Here is a 25,764-nt window from a genome sequence, read left to right on the forward strand (position 1 = left end):
CAGTGCCCTAGCAATAATAATAATAATAAGACCTTGTGTAAAACCCAGGTTTTGATTTTCCCATTCACAATTCAACCCTGTTTTTAGGTTGAGCTATTTATGTCATAGCTGCCACCATTTTTACAGCATATGCTCAATTCTAATTGGAAATTGGAAGGATCCCCTTTTAGTAGTCATATTAGTGCCTGCCAACAAGTCCAGACCAGAAGCAAATGCCATTGACATTTCAGGCACAATCCCACCATCTTCACCTGCTCTGGCTGCTGTCCAATTGCTTAAATGCACTCGGATGGTTTTCATAACCATTATGATTCATGATTCATGACATCGCATCTAGCAAGCGAGAAGATTTAGAGATAAATTGTGTTTTTCCGTTTTGTAGCATATTTTATCGTCGTTTGAGTGGATGCGTATCAGATTCACATGAAGTTTGGCAAGTTAATCTATAAAATGAATTAACCCAAGAAAATAAAATCAAAGAAAGCATTATTTGAAAGAAAAAGAAATTGAACCCCTTCCATTAGTTGAACATATTATTCATGTGATTTTTGTGATTGCAACAGAAATAACCTTCATAAGAAATGATTACAAAATTTCTCTGCCTCACAAATTTCTTGTGTAAAACACCAACCACAAGATTGGATCATCAAACACAAGCAGAACGGCCAAACTATTAGTACATTTGCTGAGTTACATTTTTTTCTTGACCACTCTTTGACCATGATAGACGAACGAATCTATGATTCCCGCTACTGTGAAAATACCTAAACAAAGAGATCAGAGATCCTAAGTAATTGTACCAAAGTGATAAATGTCAGAACAAGAAGTGATACAAAAAAAGTGTTACGACCAATATCCAAGCAAAGCATACTGGCGAATACAAATCACAATAAGAGAGAACCCTTCTTATGACCTCAATATGCTGGTGGCATGTGTTGACTGTGTATGCATGTGTATTATGTGCAAGCACGGTAAACTTCGTGTGCACCTCAAAAGGTGGCTCTCTTTTTGTGGGCAGTGACTCTTGGGAAGATTCTCATCCTAGCTGATCCACACAAGCATTGAAAGATAAAGGTCTCTAGGTATTCTATATTCAATGTTAGCAGGGAATCCGTGGTTTCAGTGCCTGCATCATTGTTCCATGGCCATAGAACTATGGTCTCTTTGGTTTTTCATCATTTAAGATTTGGAGGGTGATTCCTCAGTATTGAATTTGTTGGCTTGTTCGTCCCTTTTGTTATTGGTAAGTAAATTTGTAGGCTTGTTGGAAAGGGAATTCGAGGACTTCCTCTGCATCATGCATACAGTGGGAGCTGTAAAATAGGGCCTCCCATTGGCTCCTTCCTTCGGATTTGTGGAGCATTGCAATTTAAAGATTTAATTTCAAGTGTCCCCCATGTACACTAGCCACTTACATTGGCATTATCCTTTCTTTCTTTCATAAGAATAATTGCTCCATGCGTATTCACACATGGTGTGTGAATACGATTTCAGCTACACTGGGGATATACTAAATCTAGCAAAACTGACAACCAAAAATCTAGAAGATCTCAGAAAAAGGGGAAAAAAAGGAAATAAAAACCACTGCTGCCGGAAAAGCAATATTTTTCTCAAAGACTGATACCAGAAACCTAAGGTTTAGCTTAATGTGAACTCAGAACTGTCAAATGTATAAATAACTCAACATTATAACCCACGCTATGCATGCATGGTGCATCCGTGCGTGCGTGTGCGCGCGTGTGTGAGAGAGAGAGAGAGAGAGCTCTACCACCAATAATTGCACAAATATGGGTCATAAAGTGTAAGAACGGAATATGCTCCTCTTTGAAGGTCACCTGAAACATGCAAACATATAAAAGATAAGAGATCTGCACCGTAATGCAGCTGATGTTTTAGTTTATCTAAATGACATAATAGTATGCCTAGTCTTTTATCCACCACAGAAGCGCAAAGAGCTACTGATTGCTTGTCAAGTTTTTCACAGTAAATGAGTGCCATGAGAGATGCCATGGGGTGCACTACATAGACAACTTAAACGTGTGTCTGTGTATACATGCACATAAAAAGGTATATTTGTTTCTAATGTAGCTCACTTTCACTGAATCCACAGATCCCCCCCGCCCCCCCCCCCCCCCTTTGGTTTGTTTAAAGTAAAAGTTTTATTAATATCAATCAGCATTACTGTCCCATTAGCCTTGTGAATGGGGTCTACAAGATTCTCTCCAAGGTACTAGCAAACCGATTGAGAACGGTGATGGACAAGTTAATCTCAAAGCCGCAAAACGCATTTGTTAAAGGTAAACAGATTCTGGATTCGGTTTTTATTGCAAATGAAGTGTTGGATGGACGACTCAAATCTCGAGAACCGGGGTTACTATGCAAATTAGATATGGAAAAAGCCTATGATCATGTATATTGGAAGTTCTTGCTTTATTTACTAGAAAGATGTGGTTTTGGAGAGAAATTGTTGAATTGGGTAGAATTCTGCATTTCAACTGTCCGCTTTTCTGTCTTGGTGAATGGTTCACCAGTGGGTTTTTTCGATTCATCTCGTGGCTTGAGACAAAGGGATCCGTTATCGCCACTACTCTTTGTATTTGTCATGGAAGCTCTTATTAAAATGATTGCAGGCCTTGTGGAGGGTGGTTTTCTCTATGGCTTCTTGGTGGGGAACGGTAATTATGGCTCCATCGTCATTTCTCACTCGTTGTTTGCGGATGATACTATCATTTTCTGTGGACCAAATACCGGGCAGATACAATCTTTGAAGTCTCCACTTCTCTGTTTTGAAGCTGTCTCAAGTTTGAGAGTTAACCTATCAAAGTCTGAAATGGTATAGGTGGGGATTGTTCCTGATGTGGCGACTTTAGCCTCTCTCTTGGGATGTAAGGTATTTTCTCTACCCTTGAAGTATCTTGGCTTACCCTTGGGCGCTTCCTTTAAATCAGAGCAGATTTGGAATGTAGTGAGAAGGTAGAACGCAGACTAACATCTTGGAAGAGGTTGTATTTGTCTAAAGGTGGTGGGCTCACTTTGAATAAAAGTACTCTATCCAACTTACCCACTTATTTTTAGTCCTTGCTCCCGTTACCAGCAAAGGTGGCAAACCGTCTTGAGAAGCTACAATGCGACTTTTTGTGGAGTGGTCTGGGGGACGAGTTCAAATTCTATTTGGTTAATTGGTCAATGGTTTGTACTCCAACTTCTGGGGGTGGACTGGGAATTTGTAACTTGATGAAGTTCAACCAAGCTCTATTGGGTAAATGGTTGTGGTGGTATCAACATGAAAGAGGGGCCCTATGGAAGTCTATTATTGATGTGCAGGTTGGGGAGACATGGGGTGGTTGGTGTTCGAATGAGGTACGTGGCCCATATGGGGTGGGTTTGTAGAAATACATTAGGAAGGGTTGGGAGATGTTTAGGAGACATACACATTTAGTAGTGGGTAACGACTCGTGTCAGATTTTGGTATGACAACTGGTGTGGTGAACGAAGCCTCAAAGATACCTTTCCTGCCATATTTGAGCTTGCATGAGAAAAGGATGCAACAATAACAGACCTCTTGGTGTTTTCTGGGGCTCCCCTCAATGGAATGTTGAATTCATTAGGGCAGCCCAAGACTGGGAGTTGGAGATGATCACAGAGTTCTATGCGGCACTAAATTCTGTACGTATGACTGAGGGCACCATGGATAGGATGATTTGGAGTCCTTTTAAGAAAGGCAAGTTCAGTATTAGATATTTTCACAAAGTTTTAACGAGCCACACACGTTTCCATGGAAGAGCATTTGGCAGACAAAAGTTCCTTCAAAAGCTGCTTTTTTTGTGTGGATAGCAGCATTGGGCAGAATTCTCACCACAGATAACTTGAGGAAATGTCGGGTAATGGTGTTGGATTGGTATTATATGTGCAAGAAAGATGGGGAATCGGTAGATCATCTGTTTCTACATTGTAAGGTAGCAAGGAACACGTGGGATTACTTCTTGCCAGGACTCAGTTTATCTTGGGTCATGCCTTTTAGTTTGGTGGATTTTCTAGCTAGCTGGATAGGTCTCCATAGTAATTCACAAGTTGCAGCAATCTAGAATCCTATCTGCATGTATTGGTGTATATGGCGGGAACGAAATGATAGAAGCTTAAAAAACCATGATAAGACAATGGAGGAGCTGGAAGTTTTTCTTTAAAACATTGTTCTCATGGGTGGGGGCTATTGTTTGTAATGGACTAAATGTCCGTGACTTTTTATTATCAACTGTAAACTCTAGTTAGGTATTTCTCATGTAAACTCCCTGTATACTTGGGGTTCGCCTACTCTTATGAATAAAATACCTTGATTACCAATCAAAATATATATATATCAATCGGCATAGCCAAAATACACTGGATGTATACAAGAGCCCTTTTTGGTTGTTATCCATGATTGGTTATCTCATAAGTGTGGCAGCTATGATGATATATATATATATATATATATTTTTCAAAGAGCCGAGATCACATGTACGAGAGTGATCCCTTCCCATATATTGTTAAAAACCCTCACTTTAGGCAGAGGAATACCATGTAAAAAAATCTGAATGTTTACAAAAATAAACTCAGATGCTAATAAGCCTCACCCCAGCCAATCAAGCACCAAAAAAACCCCAACCACTAACATCTAATATAAGGAATTCCTAGTTTATCAAGACGAATAATCCCTCTAAACTTTCCGTGTACTGAATTCTCGCCAAAAAAATCCGCATTAATACCTTGAGTCCCTTGTTTAGCCAAGAAATCAGTGACCATATTTGCTTCCCTAAAAATATGTTGGAACCTAACATTTAACTCAGAAACAAGGCCTATAATTTCCTCCCAAAAATCCCATAGAAACCAATAATTACATACCCCCAAAGCCAACCACCCCACTATCACTTGAGAATCAGACTCCACCACTAAGTCCCGCAAACCCATATGCTGACACAATCTGAGACCATCCAGAAGAGCACGACATTCAGCAATGGTATTAGTAGTATGCCCATAAGAATGAACAAATCCTGCCAAAACCTCCCCTTTATGATTTCGAATAATTCCACCTCCCCCCGACTCTCCAAGATTTCCACATGATCCTCCATCTACATTTAATTTCACGCACCCTCTATCCGGCGGCCTCCAAGCAATTAGAATGAATTTCTTTAAATCAAAACAAAGTAGAGAATCATTCATCAATGAGACCTCAAGCACCTCATAACTATGAAAGACTCCAAATCACATCTTTAAATAGCCTGTCAGCCATGGACAAAGATACCTACCTTAACTGGGGAAATGTCATAAAAGAAGAAAACTCCAGCAAGAGAGCGAGAGCGACCCGGATCTGCACTCCTAAAATGCTCTGTCACAGAATACTGCACCACACGATAGATAGTGCATCTCAGGGCATGGTTTAATCAATAAAATAAAAGGATAAGACTTTTTCATCTTGAATCTGTTCAACCATACCTGATTTGACTGGATGCTACGCCCTCTAATGTCAGTGAATATAGCAGGGACCACCTGCCAAATATATAGTAATGCCTAAAGATCCTTGCTTATGAATGTGAGCTAATTGTGAGAACACCATACCGCAAACACAGGCATGTGCATACATGCAGACAAAAAACATTAACAGGAGAGAGAGAGAGAGAGAGAGAGAGAGAGAGAGAGAGAGAGAGAGAGAGGTCATTTTGTATTGTTTTCACGTGTAAGATAAGTTTATTAATAAGCATTAGACATTATACAAATATAAAAGAAGTAAACCTCAGGTAGACCTAATTAGAGAAAGTAAATAGATCAAGAAAATCCTGGAAACTAAAGCTAGAGAAACATAGATGGCCAGCCATCCAATGATAGAGTAAATTGAGAAAGAAAGGCCTCAGGTCCTCTGCAGTCTTTGTGCTATCTTCAACACTTCGGTTATTTATTTCTCTCCACATGCACTACATCAAACAAATCGGGCTCAATTTTCACATCATCACATCTATCAAACTGCCATTTCCAGCACGCTAACAATATTTACCACTCATCTCAGCATTATCACCCAAATAGCCTGAAAAGGTTAAAAAAAGCTTCCCACACAAAGTGCTAGTTAGGACACAAAGGAATGTTTCCCGATTTCTCTTGCACATTTAGCACTATTACATTACAATAACATGTCTTCCTAAAGTTATCTACGGTAAGGATCGTCTGTAGTGCAGCTGTCCAAACAAAGGCAGCTCTCAAGGAAGCCTCACTCCTCCAAATGGTATTCCATGGAAAAGTAATTCTGTTATAGAGAATTAATGCTTTATATAATAATTTAACTTTGAACACCTCCTCTCAGATATGACCCAATGCATCTAGGCTTTGCCACCCTGTCTCACTCGAAGATGATACAACAGAGCATAAAATGAGGCAAAGTGATCCACCTTTCAGTCCCGTGCCACTGTAATAAAATCCCTCAACGAGACATTCAAAACTACCACAATGGTTTCCTCTGGGTTTTTTATTCCCACTATCACCAATCAAAGTGGGAAATCACTTTTTTTGAAAGATAAGACTGAAGATCCATAAATGTTTGTAGTATATTATATATCCAATGGTTGGTAATAGAACAGCATTCTTCGAATGGGTTAAAGAAATAGAAATCTCAAAAGAATTCTCATTGATATCTAGAGATATATTGAGTTATGATGGCCCGTATTTTTATTTTTTATTTTTTTTATGTCAGGGAACCTCTCCAAGCTAGGGGGTGTGACCCCAAAGGATTGTTTGTACCCATGAGGTGTTGAACATTGGACCTTGAATGGAGTAATACCCCAAGACCAAGGCCTTCACCACTTGGGCCAACCCCTTAAGGTTAAGTGATACCCCAAGACCAACCACTTGGCCCATGATCTACAACCATCATAAACTTTTAAGATACTATTTTATATTCTTGCATTTAACCCAAAGAATCAATTGATATCACTGCTTAGTTTTCACAATATGAAGTCAAAATATAAATCACAAAAAGAAAAAGATCATTCAGATTCTGTTTATAAAACCTCGAAAACAGAAATGAAACAAGAGCATAATACCAACCTTGATAAAATACTGGTACGCACCATTTGGGTTTTCATGCACCCATTGTACCCTGAAAAGGCATTGAGAAGTAAAAAAAATGTAAATAACATATTAAATTAAATGGTTTTTTTTTAAATGAAATTTTATTGAATTAAGAAATGTATATAACAAATTAACAAAATTGGCATTATTGAAGTTCAATACTTTTTGCTTTAATTAATGGGCTGCTTACTCGCTAAAAAAAAGGTTATTTAAGAGATAGACAATATTATTAACCACATACTAATTTATTTTTTACAAGGAATGCACATTGCATCAAGAAGGGGAAGAAAAGAGTACATATAACATAACTATGAGAAAAGGCATGAAAAAAAATGCAATTCTCAGTGTGGAACATCATGCATCGACCAGAATTTTCCAAAGCCAAAACTGATTTGACACACGGTTTTATATGATATGCTGATCACACCAAACTAATTCAAATTTCTAACAGAAAAAACTCGTATAAAAAAAATATTCCAGCTTTATTCAATTTGAATTAGTATGACATCAATGCAATATAGAAAACTTTAAGCATTTCTAAACATGTAATAGCTAGGCAGGAGAAGAATGAAGCAATTACCCATCAAGGGGATTAATCAAGCCAGGAAAGTAGTGACCAAAAGACAATTTGTTGATCCTGTGAGTTATCTGTATCATGCACCAGAGAGAGTTAAAATAGTGCTGATCTAATATTAGAACAGCATCACCATAAGGACAATTATTGACTGTACTAACTTTCCCTAAAAAAAACACTTTTCAAACAAAATAATCTTGGTACCAAGATAATATTACATTATAATTATCATCTTGGGAAGCCAACAAATTGTGCAACTGAACATTCGAGTCGTGAAAGCTTTTCCCAGTTCCGAAATGAAAACTTCCAGCGACTTTATTCACTTCAAGCACCCCATTGATATTACATCCTTCGCCTTCTTCATTTTTTATCTTTTGGATAAAACCTTCTCGTTTGCACTAAAAGCCAAAAGGACAAATAGAAAGTCAAAAACAATATCTATAGAAGATGACTTCCCAAGCTCGGGAACTGAAATATGCATAGAGAAAAATATAAATTATGTTTGTACATGCCCATGTGTGCACGTATTGCTTCCATTGAGGAGCAAATTTTAAACTCAAAAACTGCAAAACAGCACGAGACAATGTTGGACAAATTTGCATCTCTGCAAATGGTCAAAGGAGAGTCATCAGGGTCCAATGATCGAAAGAGACACCACATGTTCTTCAGGACTTCCTTGCATTATCTTCCTCAGCAGTTATGGGTCAAAGTAACAGTATGTCTTTTATGTAAGGACAGTCGTCAGAACCGGTGGACCTAACTAGTTCCACAACTAGCTGAACGGTGAGGTGAAGAAAAATAGTGTAGTCTGCACAACTAGTTACACAGCAGGTTATAATCGAGTCTTCATTCTTAATAATCTAACAGCCAGTGACAAAATGTCTCAGCAAGAGTGTAGATCCAATTAAAAGCCAATATTATTAAAAAAAGGTGCACCTACAGATACATAATATAACCTGGCTTAAACACAGAAATTGAAATCATGCTAGCTAGTCAGCCAAACCAAGCCAACTAGCATATTCAAGCTGGAAAAAAAGACTTCCTGGGTGCTTGTGTATCACAAGAAGAATGCCTTCAAAAGAAAAGAAAATGACAATTGGCAAAAAGAGAAGATAAAAATGCATATTGCAGTTGGAGAAAAGAATTCACACAGGAAAGGTAGCATATTAAATTTCATGATTAAAAATCCAACTCACAGACATTAAGGTTCAGCATCAATAGAAGCTCTAGTTAAATTCTTAACTAATATGAGATGATAAATGTTGATGATGTTAGTTTTTACTTTGTATTTTATATGTGTGCATGCACAAAGAGAATGCCCTGAAAAAGCATATCTGCAAACTGACTAACCTGGTCAATCATATCCATATTTGTTAGTGCCCAACCTTTTTTCCTATATGCTTCACGAACTTCTTCGCATGAGTTACAGCAATCATCATCTGACTGCAAGTGAGGGGAGAGCAAGAAATTAGGTAACACAGAACAACTACCGGAAGACCAGAACTTATACAAATTATGGTGTATGTAGAGTCCTACTACTTGCAAGTTGGTGTCGAGGGCACACCCTCCACGTTGCTAACATGGCAGGATCTGATTTGCAAGAGAAGTACAAAGCTAAATTCTCTAATAAATTAGATCTTGCCATATCAGCAGTGTAGAGAGTGCACCCTCCACACCGGCTTGCAAATATAATTTTTCTTGGTTCTCTAGTATAAATAGCCACTGCACAGTTGTACCAAGGAAAAAAGAAAGACAGACCAGGACATCCTCTTTGCACAAGGTTCAACATGAGTATAATGGTTTGTGTATTGAAAACAAGAACAGCTAAAATAAACAAAAAGCCACTCCTAGGAAAATTTAAAAGCCCATTGTGCAATACATTCCCCAGGACCTGCAAGATCAACACCAATAAGTGGAAATCTGAATTATCATGACATCAGACTGGCAGACCATATCATTGCTTAGGTGGTGCAATTTTTCCTTTGAAAGAAGCCTTCGTCTTCAAGCAGTTACCATGGAAGGCTCATTAGGACCCACAAGATCCAAGACCCAATGGTCAACCACTTTAACAGATGTCTAAATTTTTTATTCTGAAAAATTGCTTCCAGCACTGATGCAGGATATTTAAACAATTCAGCAATATATGAGAAGTGGTTGAAGGGTGGGAACACAAGTATGCAGGATGCTAGGTAAATGTTTGTGGATTGAAAAATCAAAGGATAACAACAACCATAACAGCAAAATGATGTGGATAAATTTGAGGAAACCATGGACTATGGATTTTTTTTTTCCATACAAATTCAGAATAGATGGAATCGGCCTGATGAAGGTGACTGTAGTTCCCCGGTTCATAGCCACAAGAATGTAAGTTATGTAACTAGTGCACAAGGATTTTCTAGTTAACTAATCTGGTGGTGTACATTAATACCTAAGATAGAAGTGCTGCTGCATGCTTCAAAATTATTATAATATACCAATGCAGCATAAGGGATACCACATTATCAAATGTACCGTTTCTGAACCATAACATGAACCGCAATATTCTTCATTGTGTTCAAGCCTGCCACCATGTCTCTGTAAGGGCTTCTCAACCTGCCTTGGGCAAAAACGAAGGTAAGACCCAGCAGATGTAAAACAAACATAAGCAAAGAGAAATACTTCCTTTGCAGAACAAAGTCGTGAAATAAAATACAAAGAGCACCATCTAAGATTCCTTTTTTCTTTTGATAAATAGCACCATCTCAGAATCCCAAAATATGAAGTCCAATACTCCACAATAAAAAACTTCTCTATTTAGTATTACAGGCAACTATCTGTCAAGCCCCCAAGTCTGTCCGACAATTGCACTCTAACAATTTCACACTTTATTTTGAAATTCAAATCAATAGGCAGAGACAATGCTTCACTGATCTTCTTCTTTCTTTATTTTTGATAATTAATAAGAGAATTTTAGTCCAAGTAAACAGGCATAGCCCAAGTACACCGGAAGTATACAAGAGAGTACACCTAAATACAAACTAGAGCAAGAAACGACTAAAGCCAATCATGAAAATTTCCATCCCTACAACAGCCTTAGCCCAAAAACATAAAGTTCTAAAGAAAAACTCCCCAAGTTCTCTCATCGAGCGTTCTCTATCTTCAAAGCAGCTCCCATTCCTCTCCAACCATAAGCACCATATCAAGCACAAAGGGTTCATCTTCCACACACCTACACTACTTTGACTACCCACGAAACCTTGCCAACATGCAAAAAGGTCCACCACTTGCTTAGGCATCACCCAAGCAATACCCATCCTACCAAAGATCTCATTCCACAAAATCTTAGCCACCTCACAATGAAGAAAAAGATGGTTAACAGATTCACCATCTTCTTCATTTGCATTGAGAACCATATCCCCATGAAACAACATCTCCCCATGAATGTTTCTTGATGATGCTCGCTGCTAAAATTGACCTCATACAATTTATATATATATACATATATATATATATATATATATATAACATTTCAGCACATCTATGAAGATTTGTATCTCTACTAATAACAGATAATGCAGACAGATGGAGAGTGATAATCAACATTATATCATCACCACGGAAATTGTTTAGACAAGATATGTCAGAAATGAGATAAAGAAGAGTTGCATAGAATTGTTCTCTCACTAACCTTTGGCGCACCAATCCCATCCTGCCTAACCTCTATTACATTGCCATGAGCATCAATTCTTTTCTTGACTATATCATGTCTCTGCAAGTAAAACAATACGTCAGCATTGTAAGCCAACAAGAGTACGCAAATATCAAATTCAGGAAAACTCATCAGATGCAACAAGAATGCAATGATGTAAGTATTTAGACTTTCAAACGCAGGGCATGACTCCACTATGAAACAATCAGAATTATTAACCCTGAAAATTAAGCAGAAAGAATTCACTGCTTGCAGTACATACTATATCAAGGTGTTGCTCTCCACTGATATCCATGGCATCAAGACTTAGCAATGAACATGGAACAGCTGGAAAGGTGACATCAAACTGCAATTTCATATATAAACAGGGCACAAATAAATAAAACATGACTAGTAATGGCTAAATTATTATAAAAAACAAAACAAAATAGCCACACTTGAAAAACTATCATAAGAGGAGCAAAATTTGTGAAAATCATGAAGGTTGATATGAGAAACTACCACAGCTGAAAATTTCCAAAATTCTTCTGAAAATAAATCTTTGATAGAACACACGAAAAAGAAGTGATTCACAGAAATAACAACCATTAGATCCAGCAAACACTCAAATACTACAGAGGAATACCATGTCTCATGCTAGAATTTAAAATTATTATTAGATGATAAAAACTGATAACATTTTTAGCCCCAAAGGAAATTATTTTACATTGATATGTAGGGTTCCCCCTCTTGAAGTATCAACCACAAGCTTTGTCTCGGAAACGGTATGGAGGAATAATCCTGCAAGCATAATCAACTGACTGATTATAGACACCAACCTTAACAATAAAAGCATACACAATGACTAATATTTGGGGAGCAAAGGTAAAGGGAAAAGAGATGGAGTATGTGCCAGTATAAAATAAGCATTTGAAGAATCACCAAAATATTGGAGTAGGACTGGGTCAATTTCAATACAAACTGCAAATAGAAGAAGAAGAATAATGAAAATCTACTACATGGCCTTTCACCATCTGCATCACCGCATTACTGATCAAATCATATGACGCACTTTTTGTCTAAAAATGAAACGACATTAGAATCCAGTGGATAGTTTTTGACATACCAATCTTTGCAATTGCTATCATTCTGAAACTATCAACATATACAACCAGCCATCATGGACGTTGAAATAAGGTCTAGAATGTGTAACATCATGGCACAATTCACGTGATTTTAAGTCCAATTATTTATCATAATCCACAATTGTGATTCCATCCCATGACAACCCCTGATCTGTATCGCCATTCTTACAAGGCCGCCTGTACAGGCATGTAGAACCAAGCATTGAATTCACATCCGAGTATGGAGCTCGTATTTAATAATTAGCGAAAAGACATGAGAAAGTCATTTGTTGAACTTCAAATGTGAGAATCGAGTTCCAAGAACAGAATTAGTGGAAGAAATTGAAAGATTGATATACATGGTCGGCCCCCAAGCAAAACTGACTTTCCAGGACCCAAAGCAAAACTGAGTTTCTTCTAAAATTCCAACAGACTTTCTAAGACCCAAGACTTGAAAACTACGGATTCTAGCACTGTAGATAAATTAAAATTTTAAACTTTCAAATTTTATCAGCAACCAAACAAATCTTACAGGAAGCGAAATATAAAAATACGGAGTATGAAAACCGAAGAAAAAAGGAACAGAGAGAGAGAGAGAGAGAGGCGCGTACTGAGCTCGGAGAAGAAGAGAAAGAGCATGAGAACGAAGGAGACGAGGGTGATAAGGCCACCGGAAAAGGTACGGCTATAGAAATCCTCATTAACTTTAGGGTACGCGTCCAGCTTCCGGAGCTTGTGAAGGACCTTGTCCATGAGCACCAAACTTCCGACCCACCCCTTCTTTTGACACAAGTAATAATCACCCACAAAAAGAAAAAAGTTGCTCAATTTCTCTCCCTGTAATCTAGGCGAGCGTCTCAGAGGATGAGCGGCGCTTCCAAGAAGAGAAAATGACAACGGCGAGTGATGCGACGCTTTGCCGAATTTGTGATTTGGTGTGAGCTGTTGTTCCGAATGCAAAGGAAGTTGTCGTGTGTCTGAATTTTGGTTAGTTGACACCACCAAAACAACCCAAAAGAGCAACGTTGATTCCACGGACGTTACATTTATGAGGACTGTCAATTGGGTCAACCTTGGCGACTCGTCTCTTCTTACTACACGGGATTAAGATTTTTAGAATTAAGATTTTTATCAATATAAATTTAATAATTTATTAAGATTTTTATCTATATAAATTAGAATACACAAATTAAATCTCATTATATTTATTTAATATTTAATCTAATCTAATTAATTAATTTATATTAATAAGACTTGGACAAGACTCTCCTGTTGACTCTTTAAATTAGCGAGTTTTTTATTCCTGAATTCAATCATTGGGACTAAAACAATTTCAAACGAGAAAGACAAATAATGGTTTTTTTTTAAAGGAAAATAATATCTCCTCTTGTTTTTCTTCCAAGTTTTTAGATATTATTATATTTCTAACATGTATATTATAGCTGCCATATTTAATTAAATTATTACAATAGTAATATTGAATGAACAAACAAAAGGAGTTACTTGTGATCTCAAAATTTTAGAAAACTCATTTATATTCTCAAGATTTACGGATAAAACTGGAAGGCATTTAATTTAATTTACATTCTTAAAATATATTTTTTTATTTTAATGTTTTGGAAACTTGGTTCAGTTTTTTTTTTTTTTTTTTTAAATTAAGTGGTTACATGATACTAGATTCAATAGAATGTGAATCTCCAACAATCATCCCAAAACAAACCAATGCAACACAAGTGGAATAAAAAGAGAGAGATCCAAAGCCAAAAATTGGCTCTACCTATTTTACATTAAGAGGAAGCCGTTTGAAGCGGTTTTATCATAGTCTGATAAATAAATTGTAAGCCTGCGAATAAAAGTCACAATGAATCGATGTGTGTTGCATCTTGTTTGTTTGGATTGGCTATAGTAAATTTTCACAACCACTTTATCTTTATCATTGGTTAGAGAAAGTAAAAAATATAAAAACATAGTAATCGAAGGATGCGTCAATACGTCTATATAGGACATTCACTATCTGTGGAGGGGCGTATGGTTCATATGCCACTCTTTTGATCAGTTTTTTTTTTTTACTGTCTGACAGATTGGCGGCTGGAGAGATTGCTGGCCAAGCTGGTGATGGTCGTAGGAGACCAATAGGCAGTAGATCCGCACACTTTAACATTAGATAAATACATCTTGTCATCTCTGAAGAAAAAAAAAAATCTCCATTTTTTTCCCACTTTCTATTCACTTAAAACACTGTTTTCAATATCCTGCATCGAATGAGAAAATCTTACAGAGTATAGGGTAAGTTTTCTATTCCTTTGTTACATTAATTTTCAGGGAAAAAAAAAAAGGTTACTTTGTTAACTTGTTTACTGTTTTAGCGTTTTCAATGCGGTTTAATGCAATAATTTTTCGTGAAAATGTTTTGCTTCCTCATTGCTTACGGAATGACATCTTCGAAATTTGCAAAGAACTTTTTCCCATCATAGTCATTGAGACGTCTCTACTAATCAAGAAATGACATCAAAATCAAATACATTCATGATTTATTTCTCTTCGCAAGCACACGGTGGCTGTGCTGAAGCCATTCAAGCTTTCTCTTCTTCTTGTGCTGCCACCGATCCTTCGATTCTTGAATTGACACGCTAGACTTCAGTTGGAGGAAGGCTCCAAGATTAAATTCTGTAAATATATTTGGTGTGGTAATAGTACTTTACAAGAGGTATTTCCTTTCACTTTTTCCATTTTGCAAGTGATAAAAATGTATCAGTAGCGAAAGTCATGGAGATATCAAGGGGCAAATCCATTGGAATATCATTTTTAGTAGGGCGGCACAAGACTGGGAAATGAGCAGTTTTATAGATTTTTACAGCCTTTTGTACTCCATAAAATCGAGCAATCAGCAGGAAGATGTACTGTGGTGGATACTCGCTGGTAAAGGGGTATTCTCGGTTCGCTCCTTTTATAAGGCTCTCACACAAGGACCCAAATCCAGTTCCGTGTAGGAGGCTTTGGAGACATAAGGTACCCCCCAAACAGCTTTTTTGTGTGGATAACCTCATTAGGGAAGATTCTCACAACAGACAACCTGAGGAATCAAAGGGTAATCATCGTCGATTGGTGTTGTATGTGTAGAGAATGGGGCGAGTCTGTAAATCATCTTCTACTACATTGTGAGATAGCTAAGGTATTATGAAATGAGGTGTTCAGTAGATTAAACTTGGCTTGGATTATGCTAGAGATGGTGGTGTCAGTGTTGGCCAAAGGTGTACAACAAATTAAAGTTGTTTGGAAGATGATCTCTATATGCATTATGTGGTGTTTGTGGCATGAGCGTGATGACTAGACGTTTGAAGATAAGGAGAGATCACTGGAGGAGCTTAAAGATTTATTTTTAGAACACTATATACTTAGGCCATTGCTGTTGATTTCAATGGCATGGACCTACATTATTTTCTTGTCTATAATGCAACTACCTAACCTAGTATGACATCCCACAAGCACGAATCCACAAGCACAATTGAACTCTTTTTGGCCAAGTCTTACAAGTTAGGGAATAAGATAAAAGAAATCTGCACACATTAAACTCTGTACTGATAATTATTCTCAATCTCATGAGTTCTATAGATTAAGGCCTGGTTTGGTTATCAAGATGAGATGAGCATTTCATATAATTATTACAATTTTTCTAAACTCCCACACAAAATATAATAAACAATTCAACTTTTTCAAATCTCAAAATAAAAATTATATTCTAACAATATTTTATTCAACTTTCAACTTTTATCCAATCTCATCTTATCTCATCTCATCTATGTAACCAAACGAGGCCTAAGAAATTAATACTGAAATATGATAAGCCATTTACTTGTAGCATTTATTTGGGTGGGTGGGTGGGGGGAACAATTAGGTAATAAATAAAAAATGACCCCATAAAAAAGAGCCAATTCCTGTTGAAGACAATATCAAATCAAAAATTTGATTTGATTAATATCCTGATTTGATTACAATTATTTGTATCTAGACATACTTGAGAATAATAAAAATGTAGCCCTCAAGTCTTTGTCCCTCTTTCTCTCTTCTCCATCTCCTATTTTATTTTATTTTCCTTCCTAGTGTCAGAGCCCTTGGCTAACGTCAAACTCGATCCTGTAAACTATTTCTTTTAAAGTTTTTATGCTAGCTTTACCTCTCACAACAATCTTCATCGCCGTTCTACCATATTTAATCTCAAATCAACGCATTTGGAGTATTTTAATTAGTTGTAAGCCCTTTTTTTATTGGGTTTTGATCTGTTGTAAGTATTGTTTGAAGCCCCAAACTCATTTTTGACATTTCAATTTTGGTCATATAGTTGACCAAGGCCATATGTAGCTCATTGTCGGATCAATCTTTTGATCTATTGTTAGCCTTTTGTTGGCTTTGACCCATTATTGGCCACAAATTCATATTTGATGTTCCACCCGGTAGTCACTTCATCACTAATGCCACTTTCATCATCTCATTGGCGATCAATCAATAAATATGAAGGCTACATGCAAATTTCAAACTCAAGATTTTAAAATTCTTCACTTTGAATTTGAGGGGATGTTAAAGATAATATCAAATCAATAATTTGAATTGATTACATAATTATCAAATCAAGATATTTGATTTTCGAAAATATTTACCTGGTCCCATCTGCATGTACTTTTATCTACTTTCTATTTCAACGCAATTGAGAATAACAAATATGTAGCTCCCACAATCTCTCTCCTTTTATCTTCTCCATTTTTTTTATTATATTATATTTTCTATCAATTCCATTTACAAAGAAAAGTTCATAGCAGACAATAAACTCTTAGAAAATGGAATTAATCTAAATATATATATATATATATATATCTAACCTCACACATGTACAAGTCTGATATTCCTCCAGATTCTCTATCCACCACCCGAGACAAGTGCAGTTGATTCATATGATGTCATGTTTCTGGTGAAATTTCCGGCAGAACGAAAGTTTCAGAGAGACAAACAGTTGAAAGAAAAACTTGGACAAGAGCAAATTCGGCCCTCTGGTCGGACTTCTTGGAGCTTCAAGTCTTGCACGAGCTCCCGGGCAATAAAAGAACAGAAAATTGGTTTGTTAAGATTAGGAAAATATGATTTTTAATTTATAGGTAATGACAAAAGGGCCGACACGTGGAGATGAAATCGAAATGGCGTTGAGATCCGATCAGTTTCGATGAGGTGATTGGTCCACGTGTCTTTTGTGTGACGCGCAGGTCTGGGACCAATCCTCGTTGCGGGTTGGGAGGGAAAATTATATTATTATTATTATTATTATTATTATTAATATATCACTTAAGTTCGTTTATATATTTTTTATATTTTTATTTAATGATTAAGGCCGCACGCCGGCTACCATTTCTGGGTGGCAGCCTACAACTACTCATCATTATTATAATTTCTTTGCTATTTTCTGTGTTTATTTTATTTTATATCCGTCTTTTGTATACCTGTAAAAATATAGCAAGCACATACAAAGTGTGTAATTTATTATTTTATATATTTTAAAAAGTGTAATTTATCATTAAAAAAAAATTATGAAAGTTTTAGACTGATATTTTTAAAAAAATAGTGAGTGAAACTTGCATACCTATAAATTATTTCCCTTAAAAAAAATGTCATACAATAAGAAAAATGATAATGAAGAAATATAATGTTTGAGGAAGAGCAAAAGAGCATATCTAATATTCATCCTGAATTTTATCATTTTAAAGTATATCAATTAATGTTGTATATTGTAGCAGCCATTAACAGCCAACTCCTCCACTGAAGGTGGGGGAGGTTCAGCCCACCATAAAACTGCCTATTTGATCAATGATCATGGTTCCTCACCCATTCACATTAGGAGTTTTCTAGTTCAAGAGGACATAGACATAGACATAGATCATGCATTCACATGCATATGAGATGGGCAAATCAAATCAAATCAAATCAAAGTCATGTTTATAATGGTGTGGAATATATGTCTTTTACACCAGTCACCGGCCTGCAAGTAAAAATTTCCTGCATGATACGAAGGGACTACTGAAAAAGCATCCATCTTATATTTGTATAGCAACAGCGACCGAATCCTAACATCTTATACCGTACAAATAATACAGTGGAACTTCCAAAATAAACAAGAGCAGAAATATCCAAAACATAGATCAACAACACAACAGAATAATAGTACATGGTCCAGGATTATACTGGAAGCAAAATTGCCTACTCAGCTGAGCACATAGGATATTTTGTGCAGTCCTGACAAGAGGAACTCTTGGCCCGGTTACCAGCATCAAATTTTACAGGCTAATTTTTCTATAGATGTATTGGAGTGGGAGTAGAAGAGCTAACAAGCTACTGATGACAAAGAACAACAGTAATTCAAATGGTAAATTTGAGAATGTACATCACTTCTTCAAAAGCTTCTGAGAGAAAATCTTCTTAGAATATGGACTGTTGCGTGAAATTGCTTTGTGGGACTCGATTACTTCAACCAATAAGTTGTGGATAGGACCCTGGTAAGAAAAATATCAGGACATTAGTGAAGGTTAACATGATCAGAGATTCTTAGTTATGGCTACTAAGACTTCTAGATGCACCATTCCTCTGATATACATGCATGAAAAAAGAAGAATAGAAATTATTGATGAATAACTCCAATTTCTTTAGATGAGGTGGCAATATCAAACCAACCCTTTTTAATGGGCTAATGGAATTTCTCTTTCCTTTCAGACAAAAAGCAACCAAACTATACTTGTTCCATGATAACCTATTCATCTGTCTTGTAACTTCATTATGCCATCGACTTAGTGTTGGATTTCTTTAGTGTTAGTATTAGTTCTCTGAGTTGCATAGACCACATGTTTTAGGTTTGATGCTGTGGGTAAAGGACGGGACCCTGGTGTGTTTACAATAAGAGATCACAGGGATTTGATTCCAATACCTCAGAAACACGAAGAGCTGTTTGAACAACATAGTTCGCATGGGGATGCTGAAGCAACTGTTCAAAGTGAGAAACGGAGAGTAATTCATGAATGATTCTTGATCGACTTTCATCATTAAATACATCAAGGCATTTTTCAACCACATGGCTGCTGAACTTCTGCGATGAGAGGTGCACATAGTTCCCTTCAAATTGAGAGGACAACTTTGATGCAGCTGAAGGAATTCTTAGCTCCAAGATAAACTGAACAACATAATTTCTACGGGGGAAAAAAAAAAAATGAACAAGAGGCTTCAAGAAAATTAGTATTTTCTAAAATAAAGGAAAGAACAAAAAATAGGCAAAAGAAGAAAGGGTAGACCCAAAAAAGCATTAAAACGTTCAAGAGTTTGGACAACATTATATATATATATATATATATATTCATATGAATACATTTAAAAAAGGCATTCGAAGTGGTGGAACGCCCTCTTGAGCTGAAGAGAGAGCTTCTGCATCTCTGTCCAAGAGATACAATTCAACAATTCAGTATCTGAATCTGAAGGAATGAAGAGGCGGCTACTTCCCCCGCCCTGAGTAGTAGACAAGGTCCTTTGTTACAATATTCAATTAAAAGACCAAATTATCATACAAGCTCATTTACTTGCAAACACAGTTTCACCAGGAAAAGGTAAAAGACTGGAAGGGGAGAAAAAAAATGCAGGCAAGGGTGTTGTAAGCCAATTTATGAACCCTGGAGTTCAGCTTTTCATTAGCCTTTACAGCTATACAATCCCCCATATGCATGTCCAAGGAGACGTTCAAGGACATAAATCGACCTCATAGGGATAATTGCTTTTCAATACATTGGCATATGGTTGGCCAATTTATTACAATAATAACACCAAGAAGACAATGATCATGACTAAAAACAAATAGGGTTTGGGTTGAAAGACTATAAAGAATAATAAGGGGTTATACATTTTCAGTAATTGTACTAAAGCTGAGTCATCATCAGTAGGCTTAGTAGGAGGCATAGGCTAGATGCAAAAGATCCTAGGTTTGAAACCCAAACAGATATTTCTAGTGTGCTTGTCGACCAACTTTCCAATTCTCAGAAAACTTGACCACCCAATGTGTAACTTTAAATTGATCGAATTATAAATTTTGGTACTGAGAAAAAAAAATAAAGAAGCATCTTTTGATTTGTTGATATCAGGACAAGTCCTTCTTGATATCATTGTTAGTAAAAATATTTTTGAATTGATTACCCATACGCATCTTGAGCCAGCAGAAGTCCATTGGCCGAAATTTCTGCAACCAAGTTTTCTTGAAGTTCCCCAGTCGAATGGCTGATGCATCGTTGCAAAACACAACATCCATGTTGATGAGTTCCAAGGTCAACACAATGCTTTGCAGCAGCAACAAATATAAACTGCCAAATATAGACATGAAAGGGAAGTGTAAACTATAATGAGAAAATTTGACATAAAAATGAACAGAAATTGCAAAAACCAAAAATTAATTCTTAACACTTTGTGTTCTTTTTATATAAGTTGCAACAAGGGAAGGAGGAGAGTGTGGCTCTAAACGCGATCATAAGTACATCTTATTAGCATCTAGAAGGCGATTTTTTCAGTCACGGAACAAATTAATGCCTTCTGATTCATGCACTTATAATCAATTAGAACACCAACTTAACTGCAATAAACGCCTCAATCTAGGATCGAGGATTACAAGCAATTACCATTTCTAATCGCACACAAAATAAAATCACTATGAGATATGAACTACTACTGACTGTTATCAGGCAGTTGCGCTTAAGCTGTGGTAGAATTGTCAATTCCATTTTTCATGTTGATGCTATCATTTTATGTTGAAACTAAATTCCCACCATCATCTACTGGGTGCACAGAGGGAGTGCCCTGACTATATGTATTAAAGAAGCTTCCTGAGACTTTTATGGGAAAAAAATCATCATGCAAGGAATATGCAGCGTTAAACACTAACAAAAAAATTTATGGTGTTAAACTAACTGTATATATGTCATATGACCCCAAAAGGCAATACCACTTCTAGTTTCAACTATATATGTTCATATAAATTTAAGAACCTCAGAGAATTTGTACGAAACCATTATCCTATCAGATGTTTCCTCAAGGACCTCCTTCTTTTCAATAGCTAAATTTACGTTTCCCAGCTCTCATATTGTGGGTCAGTGCTTGAAATACGTCCATGATGGATGCATCACAAACTTCTCTGCATGCATACCCATCTCTTGGCCATTGATTTCATATATTTAAATGCACTATGTTTACTTTTTGGTATATATCACTTCTGCGTCATGTATCTGCACAAGCTCAGCTCTGAATCTTATGTAAGTGATATACTACAGAGGAGGATGACTAGATACAGTTTCCAAAGCATCTTAGAGATTTACTTTTTGGGTGTGCTATTCTATAGAGGACCAAAACAATCCAACGAGATTATGAAAAGTTAATTCAGATTATTCTACATGTTCTAATGCTTACATGAACTCCCATGCCATGCTCTTTTCATGGTAACTGGGTAGTTCTGATTAAAAAATGCACCTCTAGCGGTGAATGGCAATTTATCCTCAAACAATTAGTAAGCGATCCAAACTCAATATAAGCTGAATTATTTATCTTTTTGCCAAATTAAGTTAGAATAGAAGCATTTATAAGACAGCAATGTAGTGGATTATCAAAAACCATTCAGATATTTGTGTGTGTGTGTGTGTGTGTGGTATGCTCAATTGGAATATTTTGCCGCACTTGCCAAAATCTGATGATTTAAACATGTCGTATGTTATAAGTGCAGAGGAGTAGCAAGTAACGTCTTTTAATTTTGTAGACTGTTGTACATTTGTTTCCCTATCAATAATTAACCCCATCAATAGTTGTTATCAGTTGCAGAGATTAATTTTGCATCAGAATAAAACACCATCCGTGCTGCATATTTTTTGCAAGTTTAGAGCATCATAAACAGAAACTAAAAATAATCAAGAGGTCTTGCAAGATTATTTCATTACAAGATAAGAGCAAATCTTATTTTGAGAATCACTTTTTTTTTTAGATTATTCACAAACAAAAGGAAAAAGTGCACTGTCTTACTGGAATGCAGTATGCTATAATTAAGTCAGGAATGCCACAAAAATTGATCAACAACTTTGCATATATGGACAAATCAGGCATACAACAGCATATAAATTCTTTTTTTTTTTTTATCAGTAAAAGATAGATATTATATATATGAATGAAGTGGACATAGCGACAGCATATAAATTCATGGCCAACAAGGTGGAGTACACATATGTTTAGGATAATATCATGTAAACATTGGCAATTTAAGAAGATAAAACTCTTCACCTTGTTATTTTCAATGCTCAGGCATTGCAAGCATCGTTGGACCACATGGTTTCCATTCAGGTCCTTGACAAGAGCAAGAAACCCCGGTTCAAGGGCTGATATAACCAGTGAAATCTCAAGGCTGGTTTTGAGAGTCTCAATCAGCTTCTGTACTACGCGAGTGCTGACAGAAATAAAAATGTTAATAAAGCAGACAAATAAAGTCATATGAATACATATCATGTTCACGACTTACCCATGAGGGTCTAAAGAGATTGTGACAAGCTGCCCTGGTTCTTCAGTTACCATGAGCAGTATCTGCTTTCTCTGTTCTTCATTACAAACATCCAACAACTTCTGCAAAAGGTAATTCCCAAATGGATTCATCATAAGTTCAGCAACATGGTTTACAATCTCGTTAAATACTATTTGCACATCTTTTGGTGTACCCCCATCAAAAATCCTTTGTAAAAAACGACAACCATGCTGATCCTTTGCTAGTAGATATATGTACCCTTGGGCTTCAGCCAAGGAGTTATAACTAGGTGGTTGAGAGAATGGGCAATATATCCTTGCACTCCGAGTAGTATCACAAATTACTGCACTGTGTTGCCAGCTATCTAGATATGACCTTCCTACACGCTTGCTCACACCAATTTCATGCGAGGCATCCCTAATCTGACCCCTTGAACAATCAAATCCCATGTTGACTTGATGATTTAAAGCTTCACCTTGAATAATGAAGCTCTCCTCACTAGTAAGAGACTCAAGATCTACTTGTGGGATGCTAAGGTTTGAGGATGCCACAGTCCTACAATTGGAAAAGGGCAGGCCAAAAAGTAGCATGTTTTTAACACTCATATGAGGCCTTGGATTCGCCAATGGAAGGGAATTGGGCAGAGTTGGTGCACCTGCTTCTTCATTCAAATTCATCCCGTCTTGTCTTGGACAGAAAGGAGACCCAACCATTGGCAGTCCACTCAAAGAAGTAGGGAGATTTGAAACAGGACTCCCCCGTAGGAAATAGTTATCTGTCTGCTCTTTTGTTTTTTGCCTTGGGAAATTTGTCGAGCTATTGCAGTAGCCAAAATCAGGAAAATAATTACCAGGGTGTCTGGGCGACAATCTTGACCCCGATGAATTACCCATTTCATATTCCGGCTGCAATCCTGAAAATGCCAAACCCTCAAAACTTGTAGCACGTGATGGAACAGGGGATTGAAATCCCACATAATCAGAAGATCCTCTCCTGAGATTATCACAGTTCCCATATTCATCAATATTGATTTTATTACTCCCACTGAAGAAACAGTCACCAGAGAGAAGCCTGTCCCTGTCCACCAAGAAGTGTCTCGAATTTGAAAAATCCTCTTTTCCATTGCCAATATACACTTTACTAAGATTTCTACAAAGATTCACTTCATCAATCAAACTCCTGCTGGTCTTCATTTTAACAGATGAATCGGGTATTTTAGAATCCAAGCATAATCCATCTGGGTATTGGGAAATTACAGAAGGCAAATGGGGTTTAAGCTCTTCTATTGGAGGCGGGGTAGGTGATCCATTGTCAGAGAGAGGATTCCCACCAGAGCACAATGTTGAGGAAGAGCCATCTGAATGCAAAGACAACCCACTTACAGGAGAGGATGCACATGAATGCTTATAATGACATGACGGGTTATCATCATACATACCATACATGCCATGAGTTCTCTGACTTATAAATGGCCCATGACCACGGTCGACACGATGAGTACTATTATGTTGATGATGCAGATGATGATGATGGATATTGTGTGATGTTGCATGAGGGATCTCACCCAATAACATTTCAAGCTCTTCATCAGTCTTCATCATTTTCTCCAATCTCTCCTCTTTCAAATATCAAACAAACAAAGAGAGAAAAATATGAACAAACGTAGCAAGAATGTGACCACAAACTAATCAATCCCCGGAATCAGAAAACCCACATCATATATTGATTCACATAGGCTAAAAAACAAATATAAGAGATTACCACTTTCTATCGTCTGGTTTATGCTCAGAATTTGAAATGAATGTGGTTTTTGTTTGTGATGATGTGAGAGCATTTCAATCGCATTTCATTCCGGTAAAAATCATCTTGTTTGGATTCTGGGTTTCTTTGTGAGGAGTTGGTGAAGCATGCAAAGATTGAAGGATTTTACATACGGTTACTGAGGGACCGTACAAATACACACACTCCCAGTACGGTCTCTCACGCCATTAAAGCCGAAGAGCAAGAGACGGCCTATGGCCATCGATAGAAATATACATATATAACACAGAGTGCAAGGCGAGACAAACACACCATACACTTGAGTCTCAACTCTCAACATACTATTTAAAGCATTTACTTCCTACTTTATTTCTTTTTTACTTGAAAATTATGAAGCTGACCCTCTTTCAAATGCGTGTTAACACGCTCCGAATCAATGGACCAACTGTGGGCCCCAGACTGCAATCAATTTCGATCTTCTACTTTGTGGTGCAGGTATTTATGGTTGCCAGCGCGTGGGAAAGAATTTGTCGGTAAAATTCGTATTGGTTGTAAAAATCTAAAATTTAAAAAATACTAAATAATATATATTTAAAAAGATTAATTATTTTATTCTATTTAATTTTTCTGTTATTCGTATCAATCAGTTTGCAACAACACATTCCAAATCCCAAATCCTCTCTTTTGTCACAAATTTTGCGTGCTTCTCAAAGTAAACGTGCGTTTAAAAACCTTTTTTTTTTTTTAATTGGAGAGACCCATCATAAAAAAAAAAAAATATGGAGTTTAAACACTTGTGTACTTTGAAAGCAATGCATTTGAGCCACTTAAAAGAAAATGCTTGTACTGAAAAGGGGAAAAAAAAAAACTTATTTTGAGAGTATATAATCAATGCATTTGAGCCACTTAGCTTAGGTATTAAGTTGTGACAAAACTAAACAAAGAATTACATTGTATTTTTATAAAAAAAAAAAATATT

The 25,764-nt window shown here is 36.6% G+C and overlaps 2 protein-coding genes and 1 long non-coding RNA gene across 5 annotated transcripts; all 3 read right to left on the bottom strand.

The window, feature by feature from the left end:
- Positions 1-489: 489 nt before the first annotated feature.
- On the bottom strand, positions 490-13,473 carry LOC121258008 (endoplasmic reticulum-Golgi intermediate compartment protein 3-like). Of its 2 annotated transcripts, XM_041159324.1 has the most exons (13): positions 13,072-13,473; positions 12,064-12,137; positions 11,620-11,703; positions 11,337-11,417; positions 10,181-10,261; positions 9,020-9,112; positions 7,888-8,067; positions 7,676-7,743; positions 7,072-7,123; positions 5,473-5,526; positions 5,286-5,378; positions 1,769-1,835; positions 490-764 (listed from the first exon to the last, which is right to left on the bottom strand). In XM_041159324.1, the coding sequence occupies exons 1-13, from the start codon at positions 13,211-13,213 to the stop codon at positions 691-693; spliced, it is 1,143 nt and encodes a 380-aa protein (XP_041015258.1). In that variant the 5' UTR covers positions 13,214-13,473; the 3' UTR covers positions 490-690. The 2 variants fall into 2 exon arrangements, with proteins under 2 accessions (XP_041015258.1, XP_041015259.1); XM_041159325.1 differs by lacking the exon at positions 7,888-8,067 and having other exon boundaries at positions 13,072-13,432.
- Positions 13,474-14,853: 1,380 nt separating this feature from the next.
- Positions 14,854-17,447, bottom strand: LOC121258189. Its single transcript, XR_005939356.1, has 2 exons — positions 17,335-17,447; positions 14,854-15,076 (listed from the first exon to the last, which is right to left on the bottom strand). It is a non-coding gene; the product is annotated as an uncharacterized LOC121258189 (long non-coding RNA).
- A 1,180-nt stretch (positions 17,448-18,627) lies between these two features.
- On the bottom strand, positions 18,628-25,764 carry LOC121258862. Of its 2 annotated transcripts, XM_041160391.1 has the most exons (7): positions 24,786-25,762; positions 24,463-24,642; positions 23,025-24,381; positions 22,790-22,952; positions 20,672-20,835; positions 19,422-19,680; positions 18,628-18,993 (listed from the first exon to the last, which is right to left on the bottom strand). In XM_041160391.1, exons 1-7 carry the CDS (start codon positions 24,856-24,858, stop codon positions 18,886-18,888), a joined length of 2,304 nt encoding a protein of 767 aa, XP_041016325.1. In that variant the 5' UTR covers positions 24,859-25,762; the 3' UTR covers positions 18,628-18,885. The 2 variants fall into 2 exon arrangements, with proteins under 2 accessions (XP_041016325.1, XP_041016323.1); XM_041160389.1 differs by having other exon boundaries at positions 23,025-24,642; positions 24,786-25,764.

Source organism: Juglans microcarpa x Juglans regia, chromosome 3S, assembly GCF_004785595.1.
Source record: "Juglans microcarpa x Juglans regia isolate MS1-56 chromosome 3S, Jm3101_v1.0, whole genome shotgun sequence".
Lineage (NCBI taxonomy): Eukaryota > Viridiplantae > Streptophyta > Magnoliopsida > Fagales > Juglandaceae > Juglans > Juglans microcarpa x Juglans regia.